Source organism: Solenopsis invicta, chromosome 11, assembly GCF_016802725.1.
Source record: "Solenopsis invicta isolate M01_SB chromosome 11, UNIL_Sinv_3.0, whole genome shotgun sequence".
NCBI classification, from domain to species: Eukaryota; Metazoa; Arthropoda; class Insecta; order Hymenoptera; family Formicidae; genus Solenopsis; species Solenopsis invicta.
The window spans coordinates 213,090-238,466 of record NC_052674.1 but is presented as its reverse complement, the minus strand read 5'-3'; the positions used below and the strand labels follow the sequence as shown (position 1 = coordinate 238,466).

The 25,377-nt window shown below is 35.0% G+C and overlaps 2 protein-coding genes across 2 annotated transcripts; both read right to left on the bottom strand.

Moving 5' to 3' along the window:
- Window positions 1-1,895: 1,895 nt before the first annotated feature.
- On the bottom strand, window positions 1,896-4,271 carry LOC105198811. Its single transcript, XM_011165651.3, has one exon. It carries the CDS (start codon window positions 3,884-3,886, stop codon window positions 2,687-2,689), a length of 1,200 nt encoding a protein of 399 aa, XP_011163953.1. The 5' UTR covers window positions 3,887-4,271; the 3' UTR covers window positions 1,896-2,686.
- Window positions 4,272-18,371: 14,100 nt separating this feature from the next.
- On the bottom strand, window positions 18,372-24,044 carry LOC105198824 (kynurenine 3-monooxygenase). The gene is made up of 11 exons (XM_026136289.2): window positions 22,635-24,044; window positions 22,485-22,554; window positions 21,219-21,409; window positions 20,868-20,916; window positions 19,933-20,020; window positions 19,689-19,860; window positions 19,335-19,586; window positions 19,162-19,251; window positions 18,885-19,025; window positions 18,635-18,796; window positions 18,372-18,550 (listed from the first exon to the last, which is right to left on the bottom strand). The coding sequence occupies exons 1-11, from the start codon at window positions 22,830-22,832 to the stop codon at window positions 18,464-18,466; spliced, it is 1,500 nt and encodes a 499-aa protein (XP_025992074.2). The 5' UTR covers window positions 22,833-24,044; the 3' UTR covers window positions 18,372-18,463.
- Between the last annotated feature and the right edge of the window lie 1,333 nt (window positions 24,045-25,377).

Genomic DNA, 25,377 nt, shown 5'->3' with positions numbered 1-25,377 from the left:
CGGTTATAACCCGCGGAGAGAGATGCCGGTTACGATATAGGACGACATTCTCGACGGGACGACGTCGAATCGTCTAGGGACCGATCTATCCGCGGATTGAAACCTGGGGATTGATCGGCCCGATCGTAAGTTGCTTGAAGGCGTCGACAAATTGACTGAAAGAAGCTAATATACTCGATGATTATAGAGGAAAATTATAAACTGTGATATTATAACATTAAGGGGTTGTGATCAGTGTTGTTAACATGACGTTTTACTTTTACTTAAATATTATTGTATGGAAATCTATAATTGTATTTTTAAAAATATAAATTAATAGGACAATCATTTATTCAAACAATAGAATCATATGGAAAGTAGGTCAACGAGCTGTTAAAAAATTATATTTTATTAGAAATGTTTAAAAAAATATATAAGAACGTTTAAACTTTGTCATCTTTGCAATCTATGTCAACTATAATAAAAATAAAAAAATCTAAATAAAAATACTAATAGAAAATTGCAACGATTAGACGTGTGTCGGTATATGTTGGTTTTTGAAGTATTATCGTTAATTGTCGTTCGATAAATTGGTCCAATATTGATCAAATCCAAATTTCAAATCATAAATTGTCCATTTTTCGTTTGAAGATAAGAAACGTATATATATATAAGATGTCAAAAGATTTTCCATATGTTCCATGACTATGGTCCATCAGTAACCGGGTTACAAAAGAGCTGTGTCGTACAGACCATTTATGACAATATTTTCAAAGTCGCTATTATTAATCATGAGACAATCGTTCAATGAATCATCGCAATGAGTCGTTATAATAAATATAAATGTATTGATTATGCAGTATTTTAATAACACATATTCGAAAAAAAGAAGATAAGAATAGGAGATAAATATAATTTATTATAACTTATTATAATTTGTAAGTTGTAATTTCTATGCTGCATATAAAAATAACTATGGCAATAAAAGCTTGCAATTAACGCGTATAAAGACCATCTTCCTATTTTAGGCGCATATATAGAATTTTCATTTCTAATTTTCAAACATTTCTAAAAATAAAGCATTAAATTTGAGTAGCGATTACATAATTCGATGGTCCTTAATTAGTATCGGCATGTGAAGATGTCTTGATCAATTCTCGGAGCCATAGATATTGAATTTTATTGTATCTATAGCGCTAAAAGATTACCTGGCATATTAAATACGAAAAGGCGTTTCGTATTTTTATTTTTACTTTTCGTTTACGTACACACGACGCGTGTTCCGTCAATAAAATGTTTGACTAATCGAGGGAACATGATTCGTCGAACACACTGTCGTCGTTTAATTATGCGCCATACTATAAATTGCGTAAAGGATGGCAATCGTAAAAATGCATGAAGATCATATCAATTTTCATTCAACGTTAACAGACTGATCGTTACCTGTATCCTAATAAAATGCCGCATAAATATGTCGTCTATGCACAAACACGACTAAAACCGTCTAATCTGATGCCAATGTTTTTAAAATTATTCTCATGCCAATATATCCCTTAAACTTAATACAGATACCGGATCGCAGTCGCGAGGAACGGAAACGAGAGCTACTCATCCGTAGAAAGATGTCGGCTTAGATACGAAACATTGTCGTTGTGAGGTCGACAGGTCGTTTCACATCAAGAAGGCTATTCGGTAGACAATTTTCAAGCAGTGATGCGGTTTCAAATTCTTTTTTAACGATCGACTTTTACGACACTTTTTCGGTAAAATTGTGAGATACAATCGATAGATTACCCGCGCTCTCGAACTGTAAAAAACCAGCTGCCGTTTAAAAAGTCATTTATAATTAGAAATTTATTATAGAAAGTGATATTTTATGGTGTATTTTAACAAAAAGAATAGTATTACTAAATACGTTTAATTAAATTAGAATTTTATTTAGCATACATTTTTATTTAGTAACATTAAGCATCTTGACAACGAAAGTATGCGAATCAAGCATTTGTTGAATCGAATCAAATCAAAACTTTGATAACATATTCGAAATCGAATTAAATCTCTTTTCGAGTAAGAATTAAATTTATACCGTACCTTATATTCAAGATAATCTTAATAATGAATTTTAATTATTATTAAATTAAAATATACATTTATAATTAATGTTTTTCTTATTTCTTGCGTTTGCATTACTTTTTTCGAACAACATTATTGACATATAATATTAAAGTTCTTAACAATAATGTATAATTTTAAAGGTTTATCATACTTTGCGTCTAATTACACCTAAATTTCGTTTTTGTAATAAGATTATTGTATAACTATATTTAATAAAAACAATAGAACATATAATATTTGGAAAATAATATAATATTTATAAAATAAATTTTTTGTGCTTCTAATTAGAAATCTATGAACGTTATCACTTAAGGGGATAGTAAAGTCATAAATTTGATCAACTGAACAACGACTTACATACGATTTATAATGCATACATACAGCTTACGAAATATCAGTGCGTCATTATATACTGTTACATAAAATAATAAATTTCGACACATATCGAAATGAAAAAAATAACAAAATGCTATTAAATTCAAGGAATTGATTTAAATTTGATTCTTTAATATTTTTAATGTAGGCCGTTTCATATTTATGGTCAATATAGATAATATTTTGTCAATCCGAATTATATGTATATCTCACACGACTATAAAAAATGTTCTAAGCAGCCAAGATCTCTAAGATGCAACAATGCATCAGCTAGCATTTTACATACTTTGTCTCCGCCGCAATATTTGTATTTAAATACACTTTTTGGTATTTGCATTAATCTCTCATACTCTTTTCGTAGTTCGGTAACATTGGTGTTTTCCAATAAATGTGGTAAAAACATGGATGCAATAATGAAACCGAATAAAGCTCCTCTCTTAAAATCGTCCAACAGAGCGTTGTACGAGTATTTCCCAACGTCTTGTACGCCAGCGTTTAGCAAATATTCAAGCAGCGCGTCATGATAGGCTCGCATGATGTCAGAAAATTTCACTCTTCTCTCTTCATTAGAGCAACAAAGGCAGAGATATGTGGAAAGATCGACGACAGGAGTCGAATACGTAATAAGCGCGAAATCAATTAGCATCGCGTGATACTGTCCGTCCTCTTCTGTCTTAAAGAGAACGTTAGACAATGTAAAATCGCCGTGGCACAGCGTAGACAAAGGTTCCAACGACTCCAACTTCAGCATCACTTCGTCATACCCATTTGACAGCAAAGCTTCCATCTTATCGCAGAAAATTGCATCGTGGCCATGTTTGCGAAGATACTCCACTCCTCGTGTACCGCAAGTATTCACTGCGATCTTATAGCAGTTTTTCGCCTTTATGTATCTAACATTTTGAAGTCGCTCCACAATGTTGAAAAATTTTTTTCGTCGCTGCTCCTTCATGATATACGCTTTCCCGTGAAATCGTCCTAATTCGCGCATCGCCGCCAATGTGTACTCCAAAGGGGGGTCGTATTGTTTCGGACAGGCATAATAGCCTCGCCCGTTAACGTTCTCCAGGGCGATCACCGAATCGGTAGGCAACTGGTCATTGATGTACAAACATCTCGGATGATTCTCGTCTGGTTCGACGTACATTTCGTAGAACAGCATCTCGTTGTGAAACTGACTCTCAATGCGAAGCTCGCACACATCAAGTAAGGGTCTTTTCAGTACAATAGACAATTCCTCGTTCTGACTATTTGTCTTATTCTTAAACTGCAAGCGTACATAATATATGTTGGTCATGAACAAAATAATAGATTTGGATAGATCGTATCGAGTTTTATCCACGTTTGGTCCGAGATTCTCGGCGATCTTCGACATCACTTCGTTGAGCCATCTTTGATCTTCTTTGTCATAGAACATGTTATTCGAATATGTGGCTTGTATAAAATAAAATTTGGATTATTGATCGAGATTAGTTCATTGCCTCGCGATAACTAGAATAGTATTAATATATTATACTTATAATGGTTTTCCGTAAAACTCCTTAAATGGTTTGTATATAGATTTGTTTATTTACTGTTGCGCATACACGATCTTGTTTCTTTGAACTGACTTTTTATCAATTTCGTTTTGTACAAAGAATATAATATAATCAACGTGAAAAGTGGGAGACTAATATTAATGTATCTGATGTAAAAACAATGGAATATATATTAATGCGTTATGCAAATACAATTCCAAACATGTTTATTATCAGCTAATTACTATATTTGATAATAATTCCTCTTCAAAACTTGTAAAAGAATACATCGTAAAGTCATATATAGGCGTTAAGAAGGCATATATTCTTGGATCAAGCCTAATTTTGCGAATTTTTTTGTGGAAAAGAGATAATAAAGTCGTATTTATTCCATTAAAGACTATATACTTTTTCTATTTGATACTTAAATTTTGTTTAAAAATTATGATTTATTAAAAAATGGCGTGGCTATTAAATTTTTAAAAACATGAATTAGGCAAACTTTAACAGACGCTATTTTAGATTGGGATACAAAAAGGAAAAGTAATGAAAAGTAGAATAAAAAGTACTAAGAAAATCGTCGAAATAACACAAACACATTCTGGATACATTCTATGCAAATTTATCTTGAATGTTTATTGAGAACATTAAAATATTCTAAAACATGTTAAAAAATATTTTTTGAATATACATATATAAAAAATAAAAATAAAACCATTTTAAATATTCTAGAAAAATTATTTTTGTAATCTTTACACATTTATGCAAATACATGCGAAAAAAGATAACTACATCTAAATATATTCCATCAGATACATTTTGATGTTAGTTTTCTTCTTTTTTATCAATATATATGAATATTTGTATATATGTATGTATGTATATTTTTAAATATCTAGAGAGTTAGCTAGATATTACAAAAATATGTGGGTATATACAAGTATATACCGTTACGTCATCCGCGAACGCTTCCGTAAATCGGCGCAGAACGGCGCGATCAAAAAGCCGCAAATCAAAAAGAGCGCAATCAAGACGGTCTATTGCATACACCCCAAAAATCGCAAGATCATGAGGAGTTGGGCACCAGACACGCTTTGATGCTGTGTCGATTCTCTAAATTATCTCGTGCAAATATTTAATGAAAATTGGTATTGGAAATTTCCGGAATCTCTGAAACCACTTTTTACATTTGGTATAGGACACAGCATCTTTCCCTACTGCCTTAAAAATCATTTTCTAGCTTCGCCGACATTTTTCTTCAGTTGAAATGTAAAAAGGTGCTTGAGATGCTACTTCTCGAGCAACATTGTTTTCACTGTTTTTGAAGGTTGTATCAATAGCACCGTTAATTAGCAGTACTTTAGTACTTTATCGCAGCAAGCGACGTTGTTCACATTGTTCATTCATCCGGCGCATGTTTTTGCTGTTCGATGCGACCTCGCGGATTCGTTCATTCATTTTTTCGTGTCGACCAGCCGAGAGAACGGTGCGCTTCGACAATTTATCGCCAATAATAACGCAGCCGGCAGTCGCTCGCGCTCGTCAAAACTTTCTTACCCGATGGGCATACATATATCATGGCGGGGCACACGGTTGGGTCCCGCTGTCTCGTCCCGTGCCGTCCCGGGGGCGGCCAAGTTTTCCGTTTAATAAGTCGCTGTAATTTTTCACCCTTCTCCACAAGAGAAGGCCCCTAGCGCGTTCTTGTGCTTTCGAGGGTTCGGGATCTCCTCCTCTCTCTCGAGAGAGAGAGCAGGAGGGGGTCCCTCTTCTCACGGACCGAAGGAAGGGTCGATCCGACTTTTCCCGTCAAACTCGCGTTAAACTCGTCCCCGTGTATTATGGCAACGCTCCACGTTCCACACGGCAACGATTATGACTTTAGCCGTGATAATTCGATAATAACGCCGGATTCGCTTCGATCGGCTGAGAACTTTTCGCTATTCTTCGGGGCGGAGATTGGACGGTCGTTTGTTCACGCCGCCGCGCCGTGTGTAAATAATTGCTAAAATATATACAAAGTAGTGTGAGCGAATTTAATCCTCTCTAAAACAAGAAAACAAAGGGAAGGCGAATTTTATGTAAAATTAGAAATTTTTTAAAATAATTTAATACTTTCTCCTGGCAATTATGCGAAAATATTTATAAATAAAAATGTTTAAAAGTCTGTGATATATAAATATAATTACATATTTGCAATAAAGTTTTATTTCAATTATCAGTTAGATGACATAGTTTTTCAGGCTTTAAATTTTAGATATATGTAGCTCTGTAATTAGTGTACAAGACTACAATAAAGTGAAATTTCAAATTTTTTGGGAGAAAATTGATTTTCAATTGTGAAGTGTTTTAATTCTAGCGACAAAAGTTTTTAGATGTATATTCCTTTTATTCAATTTTTATTGAATTTTAAAGCTATACTTGAACGTTTTACTGCCAGTATCTATTTGGATTCTTTTCTGTTGAGAAAATAAATGTTGCAATCATCGAGTTTGAATCTTTTCATCGGAAGAAAGCGATATCGGGAAATGGAGACGTTAATGGAATCGAAGCCGACTTAAAACCTTTGTGGAAATGTCGGCGTGCCCTCTCGACGTTCATATTTAATGGTTTAGAGGGCCTTGATAAAATTCAAAGCGCGTTTCAAAGCGTTTCCTTCGTCTTTCTAGACTATTATGGACCGTACGAAAAATGTTGTTTCACAAAGATAAAAAAATTCACATTTATTTCTTATTTATAAAAAGAACTTATTATTTTTCACTTCAAATTTGTTCAAAATTGTGAACACTGCAATTAAAATTCCGCAAATCAGTTTATTCGAGAAACAATATAAATTGTTTTAATCGTGATATTTTTTTTTCACGAAATATTTTATAAGATATTTAAACGGTAAAAGAAATTTTTTTAGCCCTGTACTTTCGCGTATTACAACGTTTTTTTTCAATTTTGATTCTTCTTTGATTAAAATAGTTATCAAATAATTGTTTCAATTTTTAATTGTACTCTGTAATCTTTGCACCAGCCAGACATAAACTAACGTGAAGCAGGAAAAATACAATAGTGTCTCGTTAAATAAAAGGCTTATATTGCCGGTCCACTTTACTCAAAGTAAAGGGTTAATATAGTTTCAACGTGACGAAATTCCGTTCTTTGTCTGGGTCTTCACAATGGAATCCTTTGTTCGGCACAACCGTCGAATGGGAAACCATCGAAATTTGGCAAACCTTTGTAAATGTTGATGCCGCACGCAAAGTGCAAAATCTCGATAAATATTCGAGGATGAAAGAAAAATTAATCATACTTTAGAGCTTAAATTCTTTCGGAGAATGTACAAAGAGAAGAAGAAACATTAGTATTGAATACTATCAATTATATGCAAAAAACGCTTTATTTAATATTAACAATAAAAAAAATTAATGTTTTTATAAGAAAAAGGAAAATGATGAAATATTAATTATATGAAGAACTCATTATTTTTCACTTCAAATTTGTTCAAAATCATGAACACTGCAATTAAAATTCAGTAAATTAATTTATTTAAGAAACAATACAATTGTTTTAATTATGATATATTTTTTTTTGAGATACTTCATAATATATTTAAACTTAAAACAAAATTTATTTTGAATAAGATGTTTCTAAGTTATCTAGAAAGCGAAAGCGAGAGAGAGAGAGAGAGAGAGAGAGAAAATGACAGAGAACTAAGCATTAAATTAAGAATTTATTTTTTAACAAGATAAGATAAGATTGATACTTTATAAATCAATCCACATGGACAAGTATATTATGCATTACATTACACGTGTTCAATCAATTTTACTGAGAAAAGATGTTTAGATTACAAGCTGACAAATCTATTATTAAAATATTATCCGATCGGTCTAGAACATCTTGTATACTAATTAATAGGCATTTATTCATTAGTGATCGATCATTCTCTAGTCCAGCTACTCTGCGTACAAGATAGAGACGGAAAAAGAGAAAGGAAAGTGGACGCGCGTGTAAATCGATCATGTCCGAGACAAGCAGACGGGATAAAGATGGAGGGGGCGGAACTTGGCGATAACAAGTGCAAGAGTGATTGAAACCCCGGCGTGTGGCCTCCCATAAATACCGGTATTTCGTGAAATGCAAAAACACGCGCAACGATCCAGAGGGCGAGAAGGAGAGAGGGGGGGGGGAGAGAGAGGAACGGGAAAAACACGTGCGTGCGAATCGATCGCTCGCGAGACAGACGGATGAGATAGGGACACAGAGGGATGGGACCCGGTGCTAAATTAAAGGGCGTCGCGGCGGACGCGAAGGCGGATGTGCCTCGAGAGTAAAACAGAACGGAACGAGGGGGCAAGAGGGAGGAGGAAGAGAGGTTGAGATAGGTGGCTGACTCTCCGCGTGGAGTAGGTGAGAGGAAAAGCGAGGGGTGATTCCGCGGATCAAAGCGCGTGGCTCTGTTCTCGACTGACGGCGATAGAGATGGAAAGCGAGATTCGCGGTGAATTTCAATGTGTTGCGCGATTCGTGCTCGGAAAGCCATTTTCGGGGGCCCGTGGAACGGGACGATGGGGGTCGACGCAGGGATCGAGGTCGACGACGAGCTCGACGAGATGGCAGAAATTCACGGAGCTAGTCGTTGCGCGAGTACTCTTTATTCTCTGTCTGTTCTAATTGCTTCTTCTCTCACTCACTGCTAGGTGAAATTTATTTCATTCTTCACAACAATTTGCAATATAATTAAAAAATAAACGAATTATCTAATTGAATATAGTGAAAGAGATGGACAAAAATAGCTGTCAAGCGTAATGTGGCGATTACCAAAATTGTTTTTATATTATAATATTTGATTTTGGCATAATTCTTTGGTTTATTTATAGCTAAGAATTATACGAACAAAATCTGTGGCTGATATTGTAGAAATTACTGTCAACGTTACATGCAATTAAACGCATCTGTCACTATTTAACTTATTACCATGGCTCGTACGTTTTCATAAATATTGATTAATATATTTTTAGAAAGATAAATATGATAATACAATATTGATATAATTTTAGGTTGTACGCGATGAAAATTCATAGTATGCAAATCACATTTTTTACGTTGCATATTTGTAATAAAATTTGAAGGAAGAGGGAGGCAGGGAGGGAGGGAGACGGCGCGGCGGGGATTTAACTAGATATATTCGTGTGCGTGGTGTTTAAATTTACTCCGGCATTTATTACGTGCATTAACATGGACGATGGTTGATGCGAGGTGGTTGTAAAGAGAACAGTGGCTGGAGGCATTGCGTTATGGAGGGGTGAGAGTCGCGGCTAATAGCGGTATCTAATTACCGCGGCGTTGATGTCGATTAATTCAAGCGGGACGTACTCAACAGTAACGTTACCTTTCTTGTCGTCTTTCTTTCGAGTAAACATTTCCCCACGAATAAAATGTCAACTATACACAAATTTAAATTTATTCGATATGGTAAATAACTACAAGTTTATCAGACGGTTTAATAGTACCATTTGCATTGTGCTTGTCTTAAAATTGATACAATAGAATTGTCGTACGATAATTGCTAAAATTTTGCAACGCATTATTTCGTAACAGCATCTCAAAGAACATGTTCTTTATAAAATAAAATTTAATCTACATATGTTAAAAATTTTTAGCCAAAATTAATTTTTCTAGCAGTTTATAAATCGTTTAAAAGAGAGTTAAATTTTAAAAAATCCAGAGGAGATCTAGAGGACACATTCTTTGCTTAACTGCTATGTAATATATGTACTTTATGTAACTGATATGTAAAAAATATATAATAGAGTTTGAACTTGGGACTCCGAATCATGAGTCTATCTTACGCTATTTCTGCTATTGTTAAATGTGATATACAACGTTTATTTATATCATGGTATTTTCAGGGTAAATTTTATGAAAAAATTTTCTCTTATAAGAAAACTGCTTGTTTAATCGTAAATCCTCAATGATAGCGGTGACAGTCGAGAAGATCGTATGTCGACGATCGTTCTTGAAATCCGGACGGTACATCGCTATTTCGCGCGCACTAGAGGTGGCAGTTTCTTAAAGCAGCTCGCTCGCACGGCGCCGAATCACAGGCACGATCCTCCCTTTCCTCTCCTCCTCCGCGTACGATTTACCATAAGAATGGTCCCCATTATCCCGTAGATCCGCGCCGGGAGATATTCCAAGTCGAGAATGGCCGGAGCCGGGCTAAGGGGCTGGTGACAGATGCTCTGTATGCAAATTCCCGCGAGCACCACCCGTGAAAACCCCATAACACGCCATCCTCCAGCCGATCCTACTCACCCACCACCCGCCCCCTCTTCGTCACGCCACCCACCTGCACCCTCTCTTTACCGCTTCTTCACCGTCACCGTTTCCCCGGTGAAGTCAAGACGCTCTTACTCGTCGCGATAAAGACTTTTCTCTTTTCCCCGGGTATCCCTTCTTCTTTCTCCCGCCATCCCCTTTCCCTCGTCCCCCACGAAGAATTCATCGGGAACAAAGAAAGGGAGAAGCGTATCGCGCAGGAAACGGGAAAGGCGTTAATTGAAAGGCGGCGGGCCAGGTCCAGGAAGATCTCGTCGGCCTACGTGGCCAATTTCCTCGATCTCATCATCGGCGAGGGTGGAGGAAATTCTTCTTCTCCTCGAATGACTGACCGCCAGTATACTTCATGAGTACCACGGTGTCAACAGCCTATCCCCTCTTTCTTAACTAAACTCTAAAGTCGAGAGATGAGTGAGATCATTTTAATTTTTAGTGTTTAGTTTGATATGCAAACAAAATTTGGATTTATTTCATTATATTTGTACGGAAAGAAAGCATCAGTGATAAAATACATTTTCCTCCAAAACTTTATATATAGAAAATATTTTACCATGAACAATAAAAAATATTTAAAAAATTATGGAAGGAGGAGTCAGAGACAAAATATCTTCACTTTTACGACTAAATTTCTTATTAAAGTACATTATTTCTTCTTGAAAGATTCAGATGCATCCGAATGCAGTAAATCCGATTATCTTGCCTTGTTGTTACCCGGTTGAAAATTAGAAGTGGCTTAAACTAATCAAGCGAGGCAATAAGTAATTGTTACGGCTGCAGCGAATGACGTCGACGACGATAATAACGACAGGTGCGATTAACGAGCGTTTGACGTGAGTTTGGGACTAAATCGACCGCTAATTAAATTAATTTCGAAATACGTCCCGTCTCTCCGCCTACCTTTCCTCACTCAAGTGCCCGCACTTGCGTAATACGCGATAGGAAAGTGTGGAGGTCGGAAGAACTAACGGTTGCAGAACTGGATCTTAGATCGACGATGCGCAATAACATCCGCATTTAAGTAACCCTTATTATCGTATATAATTTTTATTAATTGGTTTTATATTTCACAATTGACATTTCACATTGTAAATAATGTTTTAATAAGGTTCAATATTTTTAAATAACATTTTCTTTTATATTTGTGGAAAAAGTCCTAGAATAAATCCTTTAAAAAAATTTCATCTTATATATCCTTATGAAAGTTAAGAATAGCCGCTACTATTCTTTTAGAAGAATTCCCTCTAAAGTAAAGAAAATCCTCTTGGTGCCTATTTTAGTAGAAGAGATTACTTACTATAAAAATAAAAGAGAGAGAATTCTTAAGTTGAGAATAGAATTTTTTCAGTGTACAAATCCGCGTAAAAGCAAGGTGCGATGTCTCGTCGTCTCACTATATGAATTGCGCTTGTTGCGCGTGACGCGACGTTGAGACGCAAACAATCGGCGTTAGGGGTGTGTTCTTCAGCTTGCAGCGCGGCTGCATTCCATGCACGTAGACGAGTTTCCAAGTAAAATGAAGGTTGTTGCGCATATCTGATCCGTTTCGAAAACGCCGTGTCGCGTTTCTTCACCGTGACTTCACCCGACTGCGTTTTATTCAAAAAGGCCGGCGTGTGTACTCGAAGGTACAATTGTTTGAGAAGAAGCTGACTGATACAGGCGTAGGCAAAAAGGGACGCAGGGGATGAGTCGAGAGAAAGTCGACGAGAAAGGATGGCTGCAAAATGGTCTCTCGACTTAATACAACGAGGGAAAAAGGGAGAGAGAAAAAGAGAGAAAGTGAGTAGTGTCGGGGATGAAATTTCATCGCGGGAATTCAATTAAAAGTAATATACCAGTGAAGTGGGGGAAGGGCAGGGTGGCTCGTTGAGGGGAAAAAAGACAGTCACGCTGATGGATAGATAAGCAAATGTGTAAATGGACGGTTAGATTTATCATTGACGTTTAACGTTTATGACGATAAGCAACCGGCTGCGCGAACGGCGGAATGACGTGTTGAGTGAACGTGCTTTTAACGTTTTTCAAGTGGCAATGAATTTACGTTTTAAATCGAGTTGCATTCGACGTGATGAGATTTAAAGATCGTAAACTTGGTCTGTTTTTTCGGTTGCAGTAATTGTTGTACAATTATCAGCATTAATTTTCATCATTGCGATATAATTGATTATTAATGTACCTACTAATTCTAAACTTCCGATTTTTTTCTTTCTCTCTCTTTTTTTCAGATCCTAATAATATCTTAGCAATTACGCAATTATTAGATAAAAGTATTTATATAGAACAATGTTATTTTATTTATTCTTTAACATATTGACATCTATTGATAAAGCAGAAGATAATATTACGGCCCTTGTAGACATTAGGCCATTAATAACATTTCTATTATTAGGTGACGAATTCTAGTGATCACTTATAGAATCATTTCTTTAGTAGCTCACCTTTTTTAATATTCAAAGTTTATTATAGTTCTATCACTAATCTATAATTTACATTATTATTATAGCTCAGTATACATATATTTTGCAACAGTTTCTCTGAATTAATATATAATATTATAACAAAATTTTATATATTTTTTTTAAATCAATTCTTTAAATTTATTTTGTAGGGTGGAGGGCGCATTATCACTCCTGTTTCTCTTCGACTCTTTACGCAGTGTCGCCACAATTTGATAAATAACGTCCTATAAATAAATATTTCACAATTTTGAGTCTCGACTCGCGATTGAACGACACATTGAAGAGTGCAATCGTAAGGTTTTCAACTTGAAAATATTAATTTTTAACAAAGTTATTATTACAAAATGTAAATAGGATGAAAGAGAGAGGGGTGCGCATTACCACCTTCTTCTTTAGTATTTTAAATTTATCGCACAATTAAATTTTGTGCCAAGTCTCCCTACGTACGATTTGGCGAAACCGCGATCGTCCCCGTTTGCCAAATTGAACATCGGCCAGGAAGTTTTCGCGACTCCTTATTGTTTCGGTGGCAATTAAGCGGTGTCGCAAGGCGAGGGACGAAGGTCGAGGTGGTTCTCGCACGGGTTTTCGGAGAAGGGCGAGTCATCGTAAATTCTCGCTTCGTGAACCGGCGGAAAATTCGATCGGAATGGTTTGAATTCCTGTCCCGCGAGACGAACGGTCGGCGCGATTCCGGAATACTGATGCGTCACGCCATCGAGTACCACCGAGGGGGCGAAAGTCGCTTGTTTTCTTTATTCCCTTGCTCTCGCTTTCCGTAACCTTGGCTCACATCACCCCGGCTGATCCTTGCATGGCGAATATATCCTACACGGGAAGGCAATAAGGAAGGAAGCAAGCCAAACTTTCATCCAACTTTTCCATCAGCCTTTTCTTAAAAAGATAAACGTGCAATTTATTTTAGCTCATTAATAGGATAAGGTTGTCGATGTCGCACCTCGCGTATAAATTCACAAGTTATCGAAAGGATGACATCGATGGAAATTATATTTAGTTTACGAAATTTATCTCCGATATTAACAGAGTTATGCTTATCTAACGTAATTTTGCTCGAGAAAAAAGAATTTAGCAGAAAAAGTATCGCTTTGCCTCAGGAAGAGTAATATTAACCTGTGATGCGATTTAAAGGCTTCTTAAAAATCGTTATTTAATAATTTATGACAATACATAAAAATCTGAAAAAAAAATATGAAAGGAGAAATGTTGTACTTTATTATGACGTGAGAAAATTAAAAATATTCCTTCTCATAACTTCTTAGTTATAAGCTTTTATGTCAAAAGTGGTGTGATTTTGGCAACCTTTCTCTAAGTTACATAATTTATAAATACAGGAATTAATAAAATGCGAAGAAATAAATTATAAGCTGTTGATGCAGTCACGTTTACGAAATCTTGAGATCGTATCAGCAGCTTGTTAGCATTTTCCGTTACTACTCTCTCTCTTTCTCTGTAATATTCCAATGTGAAATTACGATCGGCGTTATTCATTCCTGTTATTCGTGCGCGACGATAAATCAACTATTTCAAACTGTGTTTTCTTTTTGCAATCCTGTTGGCGAGGAGAAAAATGGAACGCGGGGCCAGGGAACCCGGAATAACCTACCGCAGTTTCGAGCATGAATTTACGAGACAACGCGACGATGTTCTTTCGAGGAGGCCCTCGGGATTTGCGCGCGACTCCGGGCCCTTTTGCCGGTCCGCCGCGGCGCCGATATCGAACAACTTGTATAATTGCCGGCGTTTGCATTTTTATCGAGGAATTCCATTTACGGGACATACAATAAAACGGCGCGTAAATGAGCACCGCTAGCGAGTCCGGCGACTAATGATTCCGGTCCTTTTCATCCGACGGACGTTGGGCGCGGTGAGGAAGAAAAAAGAAAAAGAAATCTTGATCCCCCGCAAACGAAAGGCGATCTTCCGAATCTCGCTCACAAATAACATTGGATTGCAATCGCGTAATAAATTCGCCCTTGGTGAATCGATTCGCGGCTGCGAGTCTTATTTCAACATGTAAAAAAGGCGGTTCGCATGTAAAAAGGGAAATCGTTCGTTCAAATTCCATCGTGACATTCGATTTTCATATAGTATCGATGTTACGGCCGGCCGTCGCGAAGAAATTCTCGCTTCTCAAGAAATCTCGTGATATATAGAAGTCAAATATCTCTCTCGACCTGGAATTTTTTAAATTCACAGTTTTCGAGATTAATATACATCGAGACTTTGCTCCGCTGTGTTAATCACGTGGTAAAATGGACGGTAGTAAATAAAAAGCAATGAGCGACGACCGTGCGACAAACCCCCGTCCGAGGAACATGGAGAGCGACGCGCTTCTTCTTTCGACGGAAATACCGGGCGGTTGAGTACCGGAAGTCAGCTCGTTTTCTCGTTTGTCACGCTCCCAGCCTGCCCAGGACCGCGATCCTCCGACTATTTCGTGAGGTGACGGCGCAGATCCTCCAGTGACGCGATGAGAATGGCCGGCGCTGCGGCGTTCAATTTGAGGGGTTAAAAATGCGTGTCGTTAAGGGGACGCGTGATTATGGGACTCCTCCTGACGACGCGGAGAAATGATGGTCGTCGCACCTTGCTCCTTAACGAGGACGCGCGGCACGGCACGGTCCGAGCCCGCGGGGTGCACGTAATCTTCAATACACACAGACAAATCCCTACTGATGAATCCTGCGTATTCACACCCTTGTCCCCTTAACCCTTTCTTCCTTGCTTCCTTCCTTCCTTCCTTCCTTCCTTCCTTCCTTCCTTCCTTCCTTCGCTGCGTGCCGTCCATAGAAACGCGTTCTCACCACGCGTTAGCGCGACGCGTGAGACTGCCTTTCGTCGCTCAAGCTTTCAACTCTATCGGACGAAATTGCTTCCCCGCCGAGAAAAGATGCTCCTCCGTCATCCATCGAAATTGGATTATTAATGAAAATCAATACTTTCTCATTGTGATTTTTATTCCCCTTTTTATTTTTAAAAGGAATGCTATTGCTTCGTACATTTTTTTAATTAGGAAAGATTTGCCAAATGCGTATCACTTAAGCTATTTTTTATTTTATTTCACATTTGAATGTTCCCTAATAACAAAACTTAGAGAAATAATAGGAACGTTATAATATATTATATTAAGCAATAATACTTATTGCGTATTCACAAGAATGCAAAATACACAAAGGATGAGGCGTACACGAAATGTGTACTATTCTAAATTATTATATAGCATTGCAAAGAATGAAAGTTGAAATGATTACTCAATAATTTTATTATTAATAAACATCTTTGCGAAAAGGGAAACGTTTGAAAGATCTTCCAAATCTTTCCATTCGTGCAAATTTATTATTGAGACTTACAAGCATAAAAAAGTTCGAATCACAACCGAGAGAAAGTGTATGTGTGTGAGTGTGTCGAGCAATAAAACGAAATGCTTGTCACGTCCATGATATCAAACACCTGCGAATGATGAACGTCGTATTATTTTATGTAATGTGTGCACGCCAGTAAGACTACATATAATAGGCCTGCTGTTAATCTTATATTTTACGTCGTCGTATAAACGACATGCGAACGTACACGATAGTTAAGATTGTTTAAGCCTTACCGTTATCTCGGACGTCCGTATTTCGCGTTTATAATTTACCTCGCGGAATATCCGACGTAAACCGCGTTCCCGCACGGCAGGATGAATCCTTTCTAATCCGCGTCTTTTGTCAGATCTTAAGAGAGGACTATTACTCCGGCGAATATAAAGTCTTTGTCGTCGTTAATTGCCTGACTCGTTAATGACGACCGCGCGATTACGTTGGCGTAAGCGGCGATTAATACATTCGTAAAGGGAAATGGGGAAGAAGATGCATCAATCGTGTTACGAGCCTTAACTCAATTTTTATCTTGCCGAGGGGAGGTCGCGCGCGGTCCCATTTTTATCGTTGCACCGCTGTTTACTGTCAAGGACTCGATACACGTTATTTTCAGGATGTCTTGCGCGGAATCGGGGGAACACTCGCGTACGGGGATTTACAGCGGCATGTGGGAGAATGCCGCGAGATCCATTAGAACACGCGTGTGCGCAATGTCGCTCGTTGATGGGATTTTTTAAGGGGTTGGCGGTATATATTATATTTATATGAAATTTGCATTATAATATAACGCGATATTCGTGAATTTTATACGAATTTGCTTTATCGAGTTTTCTTCTTTCAAAAAATAACTGGCTTAAACACGTACTGCAAAGTACCTTTACATTCATCTTTTTTATGTGTTATAACATTTATTATTTCGTACAAGGATATATTATTAATAGAGTATATCTAATAAATTATATATTTTGTACACACAAACAAACAAACACACACACACACACACACACACACATTATAATTATTACATTTAAAAAGAACTAAGATATAATGCAGTATATGAAGTTTTTATTGGTATAAATTATTTTCCTTAAACGTAATAAATAATAATTGATAAATTAAGTCGATTTTGATCGGTGTGGCATATACAGCCATTGACAAAATTATTAGGCACCCTATTTATTTAACAATTTCTTCAATTTATAAAAATTTTAACAATTTCTTCAATTTATAAAAAAATACATAACATTATCTTTATAAATGTTATCATTTATTTCTTAAGTAACCACATACACTAATATTTGCTTGGTCCACCATTATTTTTTATGACTTATTTTTTAGCTTATGCAGATACAGTTATAAGAAATTTAGAAAAAGCAAGTGTGCCTAATAATTTTGTCAATGGCTGTACATCAGAGTTACTCTATAAAATTATCTACATAGATAATCATTTACATAAAAATAGCTTTATCTTAGATAAAAGAAATAATATCTTTTCGAAGTATCAAAGATAATGTGAACAATGATAAAAATAAAGAATTGCTCTTATATAGCTTCAATTTTTAAGTTACTATTTATCTTCACAATAAATTCTTCAAGATAATAACAATATTTTTGATAACAATATTTCTAAAATTCTGAAATTCACTGTCAGTACTGAAATTTTATAATATAAGTAACGTATAGATTTTTAATACTGATAATGTATATCGAAACGTAACTCAGATTGTACAGATCAGTAGTAATGCAATATAAAAATTGATCTAAATCCAAAAAATTGATCTATAAATTTGAAAGCTTACGAAAAATTGGGTCAGTTATAATATACTATGAGTTATATGTTTCTTCTACTTTTTAACTTTCATTTATTTATCGATTCAAATTCAACAAAAATTATTTTTTGTCGGATTAAATTATTTGAAAAACTTTTATTTTTAAAAAGTAAAAATTTAGAAATACGAACTTGTTCTCATATTGTAAATCGTTTTGTTCAACAATAGCGATATTATTTAAAAATTATCTTGATAAAACCATATATAATTTTATCTTCTATCTAGATAAATTAAACGTAAATCAACTTTATTTTATCTAAGATACATTTACATTTATTTCTTTTATCTTTATTCAGACAAGTTATCTAAACGCAACATTGATTACTGTATATAAAATTATAAAAGTTTATATAATATGATTAAATGTATAAAAAATCGTGTAAAAACTAATTGTTAATTATGTTTTTTATCGTGTAAAAACTAATTGTTAATTATGTTATTTAGATTAAAATTTAATAATGATAGTTGACAAGCGATCAAATTCGCATAGCCTTTTGGATAAAATAAACAGCTAAAATAGCAAAAATCAGAAATCCGATACATAAAAGACTCGTTTTTAATACCTGTAACAAAAGAAATTTTTATAGAGATGCGTGCGTTTCATCACATACATACTATTTTACTTACAATTAGTACTTTGCTCATACCTTATCCTGCCACTCTTTGCGCGCTATGCATTCACGATAATTCATGCGAGTAAACTGCACAGAGAAATAAAGCGGTATCCAAAAATTCGGAAAAAGAGTGAATAAAATATTATCCAAGAACTTTCGAAGAAGAAAAGATCTTTTCGTAACTAAATCTCTCATCTGTAAAGTGTAATTTGATAATCAGTTATGACAAACGTACGAGCACTTATATGAAAGCGATAGTAGATTTATTGATTCACGTGTATACCTCAAGATAATTATACATCGCTAGATCGCATATTGCGTGTCCATTGTCGCATCGCAATTCCGAAAATTTCGGCAACACTTTAGCGAAATCCGAATTATAGCGTTCCATTAATTCATCGAGTATTAAAATATCTTCAAAGCCCTGATAAAAAAAAAACGAATTCTATTAATTATTTTCATAAATATTGCTATATGCAATAATTCCGTTGATTTTTCTTTGCAAGTACCAAAATATCGAAATAATTTAGTCTTCAAATTAACTCGATGAAGTTACTTACACAATTCATTCCTTGACCATAGAAAGGAACCATAGCGTGGGCAGCGTCTCCAACTATAACAGCAGTTTTTCCAACGTGATAAGGTTTACACTGCAAGATGTATGGAAAGATATTAAATTATACTTATCCAAACAAATCTAGCGATCGCGGAATATAGTAAAATTAAAATTAACCTTAATTGATATTAATGTTTGCGGTTCATTCTCGAAAAACTGTTTCACCAAATTCTCCTCACCGATCAATCGCAGAAAATCCGGGAAATGCTCGGTGCAAAAATTCAACAACGCCTCGCGCGTCTTCAGCTTTTCGTACACGCGAAATGGAGCGAATAGATTACCAGTGAACGTGCCATCCTCATTCGGTAGACTGGTCATCATAAATTCACCACGCGGCCAGATATGAAGATTGTTTCTGCTCATCGCAAACTTTAAAGTGGTCAAGAAATTGTTGATAAAAGAGCAGAGTGTATTTTTTGAAAAACTTGATTAGAATTGAATGATATAACGATATTCTTTCACGAGACTCACTTCGCCATTTTCTCTACGTGGCAAAGAAAATTCCACATAGCCGTGCTCGATGTATGTTTGGGAACAATTAAAGAGCGATCTATTGGCCATAATCTTTCGTACTTTCGAGTGAGCGCCGTCGGCACCGATTATTAGATCAGCTTTTACATCTTCAATCGCTCCCGTATTCGTACTAAAGACAAGAATTTAACTGAATTAAGCAAAATATTTATTTGTTTGATAACTGTATCGTTTGTTCACTCACTTTAAGAATTTCATCTTTCCTTTCTCCAAATCGGCGTCCACAAGCTTTCTATTGAAATTGAGCTCCACTTCTGGATATTTTTCTGCGGCTATCAATAAAACATAAACTCAACAAAACGAGTTTAACACATTAATTTAAATTAGATTTCATTTCAGATTAGTTATCCGATATCGCGACTTAAGTTTGCGTTATGGAGAATACGAGTAAGGCGATACATGCGAATTTTTATGGCTTCGCAATGCCGTCATCGAGTATCATGCAGGAGCGGAAGAGCATTTTTTAACTGGCATATACCGCAGTGAATCTCGTATTCCCTTGACTTGATATGATATTAATATAATATTCATTTTAAAAAAATTATAAAAATCAATTAATTTTTCCAAGATGATTATTGATTACATATGTGGAAAGATTCAGTTAAGTAAAAATTTTACACAAAAATACAGATAAAAAATATGGAATTTACTTTTTTTTTATATAAGCCTTAACTTTCAAAAAAAATTATTTTGAAAACTGAAAAATAAAGAATGTTTTTACTTTTTCAAGATTAACTTTCACTATATTGCAATATAATTTATTTATCTCAATAATAGTTCAAAAATGAATAAAAAATCGTCAAGATTATAAAAGGTTAAATATTTTATATAAATAATATAGAACAATTAAATTTACTTGTAAAAAAATTGTAACACAATATGATAAAAAGTTATATTTTAAAGTAGAAACAAGAGATCATATTACAGAAATAATTATCATATCATCAATTCTTCCTTAAAGTGGGGTTCATACTTTATTTCTCTAATATTTATATTTTTCTTTACTTTTTCAAAATCAACTTCCTTGTAAATTAATGTCATCAATAACGAATTCATATTATAATAAAGTATTAATCTGTAATTCATATCAAATTATACAAAAAGGAAACAAGAACATACCGTCCAATAAAACCATGTTGAGATAACGTCTATTAATGGAGTAAATGCACTGCAAAATAAAAAATCTAGCGTTTGAACGATGAGCAAAATTTCGTGTGCATATACAGTGAATCGCAAAAAAGTTCCAACGTTTTATTTTTCGATGCGTCTTGAAACACAACCTTACTCGGTCTAATGTAATTAGATTCCTGTGGTTAAGTCTGTAGATCTTATCTATCTAAAAGATCTTATCTATATAAAAACCGGTAAATAGGCTGCGTTTCGAAACCTATCGAAAAATGAAGTGTTGCAACTTTTCTATGGCTCATTGTACAAAAAATATTTCAATAATTGAAAATAGTAAAAACGTACATTTTCTTTGACCTTATCGTAAATAACTTCTTTCAAATTGCCATTTTTATCGTGGAGCATTCTACCGCGCATACGAGTACCGTAACGTTTTACCAAAGTATCTTCGAGATTGATTGTCTTTAAAGCCTCTCTACCACGAAATGACAATGCCAGGTTGATACTTTGACCATGCGACTTTTCTCTTCGTACGTCTAAAAACGTAAAGATCCGAAATATTATCGGTTGTGTTGACCTCGTAAGATATTATTCCTAAAACATTTAGGAAGTAACACCTCTATCAATCTTTATCAACTTTATCAATTATCATTTATCTTAAATCAAACTGATAGAGAAATGTAAAGCAAAACTAAATTACATTATATATTAGATGTATAAATAAATTTGGTGCCTTAAATTTTATTTGTTTCAAATTAGCAATTTTTTAATTGAAATATAATTTAAATATTTTCCTGCCTTGTAACAGTTTGTGAATTTATTGTCACACCTGTGACAAAACTTCACATGGCTTAATAATATAACAAATATAATTTCAAAACTCAATTGTATTTTCGATGCCTACTAACAAGACGCATATTAAACATTTGTTGCATTTAAGTTAAAGAAAAATGTTCCTGATAAAAAGTTAAAATAAGCACTATTAAAATAATTATTATAAATAATAACTCATTATTTTAAATGAGTTGGAATACAAAAAACCGTGTATAAAAAAAGAAACACGGATAGTGAAAATTTTGTTCCATAATAACTCTCGATGTTACACCGCAAAGATAACAAAGAAAGTAATTTCTAGTTTTGATTAGAGAAAGTTTTATCACACATATGACGTTTCCTCCAGACTTGTCTTCAAAAGAGTTTTGTTACACTTATTTCGGTCTCTGCAACGTTACTTATCGAGATCTGATTGAGACTTTAAAATTATCAAAAACATAACAAGTGCATCGATGGATTCATCGAATTAAAAATGCAATATTTTTTGTAATGGAGTTCGGTAGATGGTCGAAAAGTATACTAACGAAAATTAAGAAAAATAATACAGATTATTTTAATTATTAAGTTTATAATTACTTGACTCAAAGTTTAAATAAAATTTAAACTTTAAAATTTAAATAAAATTTAAACTTTGTAAAAAGACATCGATTAATTTACGCATCTAATTATTTATGTATTTTATTACAAAGAATAGCATATGAATTCTTAAAAATAAAAAGTTATAAAATTAACAAATAAAATGTCACGACTCAAATGCAATTTTTCAACATTCCTTACCTGATCGATATTCATAGATCATCACTCGATGACCTCTCTTAGCAAAAAAACACGCGGCTAATCCTCCAACCTGCAACGAGGGCAATGACTTTTTTCCTCTGTCCTCTTACATCAAAATTTTGCACCAAAAAATAAAAATATTTCACGTACCAAACCACCCCCGACGATGACAATACGCGATTTTCTTTCCACTTCTACCATATCTTCGTTCCGTTGAGTACCGAAGCTACTGATCAACTGTACTAGTAAACTATCCTCGTACCTGTATATATACCTGTATATACATATATATATGTATACAGGGTATCCGGTAATCAGGGGCGGCGTAACGCGTATCAAGTATGGCATAGGGGCGCCTATCGTACACAATGAGAAAAAATACCTTTTTTACTTACTATTATATAAATTATGATGTTATATTGATATTAATATAAAATAATCTTCAGTTAAATTGTCAAGTTAAATATTTTCTTCTCGTACGAATCAAGTTTTTCTTCGATCTTTATTCTCGTCGGATAATGCAGTTATAAAACAAAAATGAAGAGTGTCCTATAAAAATCGAACAAGTTTATTGTGATCAAAATCTGACGTCAAATTATTCTGTATCGCATTATGAAAATTTGTTTCTACAAGCATAAAAAAATGGGGAATATAAATATAAAGATCTATTATTGATATAAACATGTGCAATGAGATCATTTTTCAGTGTAGGAACTCCAGCAGTTTAACCAATCATGCGTTGCCATTGGCTTTATGAGTTTGTCTGATTGATTAAGATCGCTGTGACTTTTGCACTAGCTACACCGAAAAAGGACTTCATTAATGCACCTCATTGTACATGCTAATATAAATTTAAAGGAAAAAAAATATAAACACAGCTAACATCTGCAAGATAAAGAAAATCATTCGGTATTTATACGGAAAACAATAACAGATCATATTGAGTAAAGAATCTTAGTAAGCATTATCATTAGTAAGAGATTTAAGGTAGCGTATCTCTAGTATTCTCAAGTAAGTCCCTGTTGGTGGGCGAGAAAGTTTTGAAAATATCTCCCTTCTCTTAATAACATTCATCGAATCTCCAATTTTAAAGATGCATTCTGAACGGAACGTGGTCAAAATGATAAAATTCATAAACGTATGCTTGAAACTGCTCAGTAAAAATACAATCTGATAATAAAACCGAATCACAAGTAAAAACAATAGGTAATTTTTATAAAAACTCACAATCGAATCTGAAGTTACCTAATTAGCAATATCACGTGTTTCAATGATGAACAATCGATAACGTCGATTTTAATCGTAGCAGATGTAATATTTTTCCTATGAATTTATCGGTCGCGTTTGAAAGTAACGAATATCGAACAGACGATAAGAGCAACAAAGTATCAGCTAATATTCGGAAAAAATATGTACCTATAAACACTTGACGTTTTCGATATCTCATGTAGCTAAGCAGATCGAAGCATGAATTATCGAGAAGTTCCGTATCTTTATTTTAGTTGTTCCCGTTGTTTTCTTATTTAATATGTAACATTTTTGAAATAATTCTTTTTTTAAAGTCCATATTGAGATTATTTCATGACACTTTACCAAATATAATTTATAATTTTTTAGAAAAGAATCGATTGGAAGTGAAAACCCAATTTAAATAAAATTGCAAATGAAACGCTGATTCTATTCTGTCGTTTTATTTTTATTTAAGTCTGAAAATATTTGGTAGAAAAATTATAAAATTGGCGGAATAATAACAAACACGCAAGATAATCTTATATACAATCTTTGCGGTCTTTGCATATCAAATTAACGTATCACATTACTGTAGGCTAAAAATATTTTGGATAATCTATACAAGCGCGTTATAAAATTATTCTTTCAGAAAGATCATGAAGACTATGATTAGAGATTTATTAAATTAAATTGAGAATAGGAAAACGTATCTCTTACAGCAATTGGGTTCAATCAACTACTCCGAGAACGGATGAAGGTTTGAGCATAAAGGTAGTAACGTATCCCCATGTAAGCGGCAGCGCGTTGCACGCGATCGTACGCACAGTTGCTGTGCTCGCAGGGGCAGCGCGGGTCGCAGTTGCTCTGGGCGACCCCCTCGACAGAAGCATACGCTCTCTCCATCAGGGCAAATAGAATTTGCGGTCGTTCTCATACCCTGATACCCGCGTTCGATCCCGCCTGCAAAATCGTGCGCGCGCGCTCGACGGAAATCGTCGACGTGGGTTCTGGGGGAGAGAAACGGAAAAGGGAAGCGGCGCGGCGGTTCAGCGTCGTTGCTGGCGAAATCTCTGAGAAAGAGAAGGAACGGTCCGACTGCGTCCGAGAAAGCTGGGGAAGAGGAAGGGCTTGCAGCAGGTGCTACCCTCGCTTTTACGACCGGTCGCCAAAGGGCAGTATACCGGATGTCGTTTACATGGGAATCGCTCATCGGGGAGGAGCTCTCCGCCAGATAAACTCTAGATTTGCGCGGGTAGACCGGGCGGAAATTTATGCAAAGCCTGGCGATCCGTCGCGTCTCGTCTTGCAACCCCTACTCCCCAGCCCTTCCCCTCTTGTCTACCTTCCGATTTTCCCCTGCGAGTCGCTAACAGACCGATCGACTTTTTCACGGTGATTTCATTGAACTGCGTGCGGTCCGCAGGTTGAACTTTAATGGATATCCGCCATGAGATTTGCTATGCAAAGCTCCATTTAGATTGAGTTTTTATTTAATGGAATTGGTCAATGTGGAGACGTTAATGCAAATGTTTACGGTGTAAAAAAACAATGTTTCTAAAAATAGTTTTTGTTCGTATTTTAATTTATTTTATATAATTATGCAAATGGATAACATTATCTAAATATTTATTTATTTAAAATAATAGTAATACATCATCGAGTC

What these genes read in the sequence shown, in the direction of transcription:
- LOC105198824 (XM_026136289.2), bottom strand. Translation starts at nt 22,832, where the DNA reads ATGCCATACTTGATACGCGTTACGCCGCCCCTGATTACCGGATACCCT. An exon ending in GGAAAGATGAAATTCTTAAA is followed by an intron (nt 19,861 to 19,932) that starts GTGAGTGAACAA and finishes TCTTGTCTTTAG; the next exon opens with TACGAATACGGGAGCGATTG. An exon ending in AAACATTAATATCAATTAAG is followed by an intron (nt 19,252 to 19,334) that starts GTTAATTTTAAT and finishes TACATCTTGCAG; the next exon opens with TGTAAACCTTATCACGTTGG.
- LOC105198811 (XM_011165651.3), bottom strand. Translation starts at nt 3,886, where the DNA reads ATGTTCTATGACAAAGAAGATCAAAGATGGCTCAACGAAGTGATGTCG.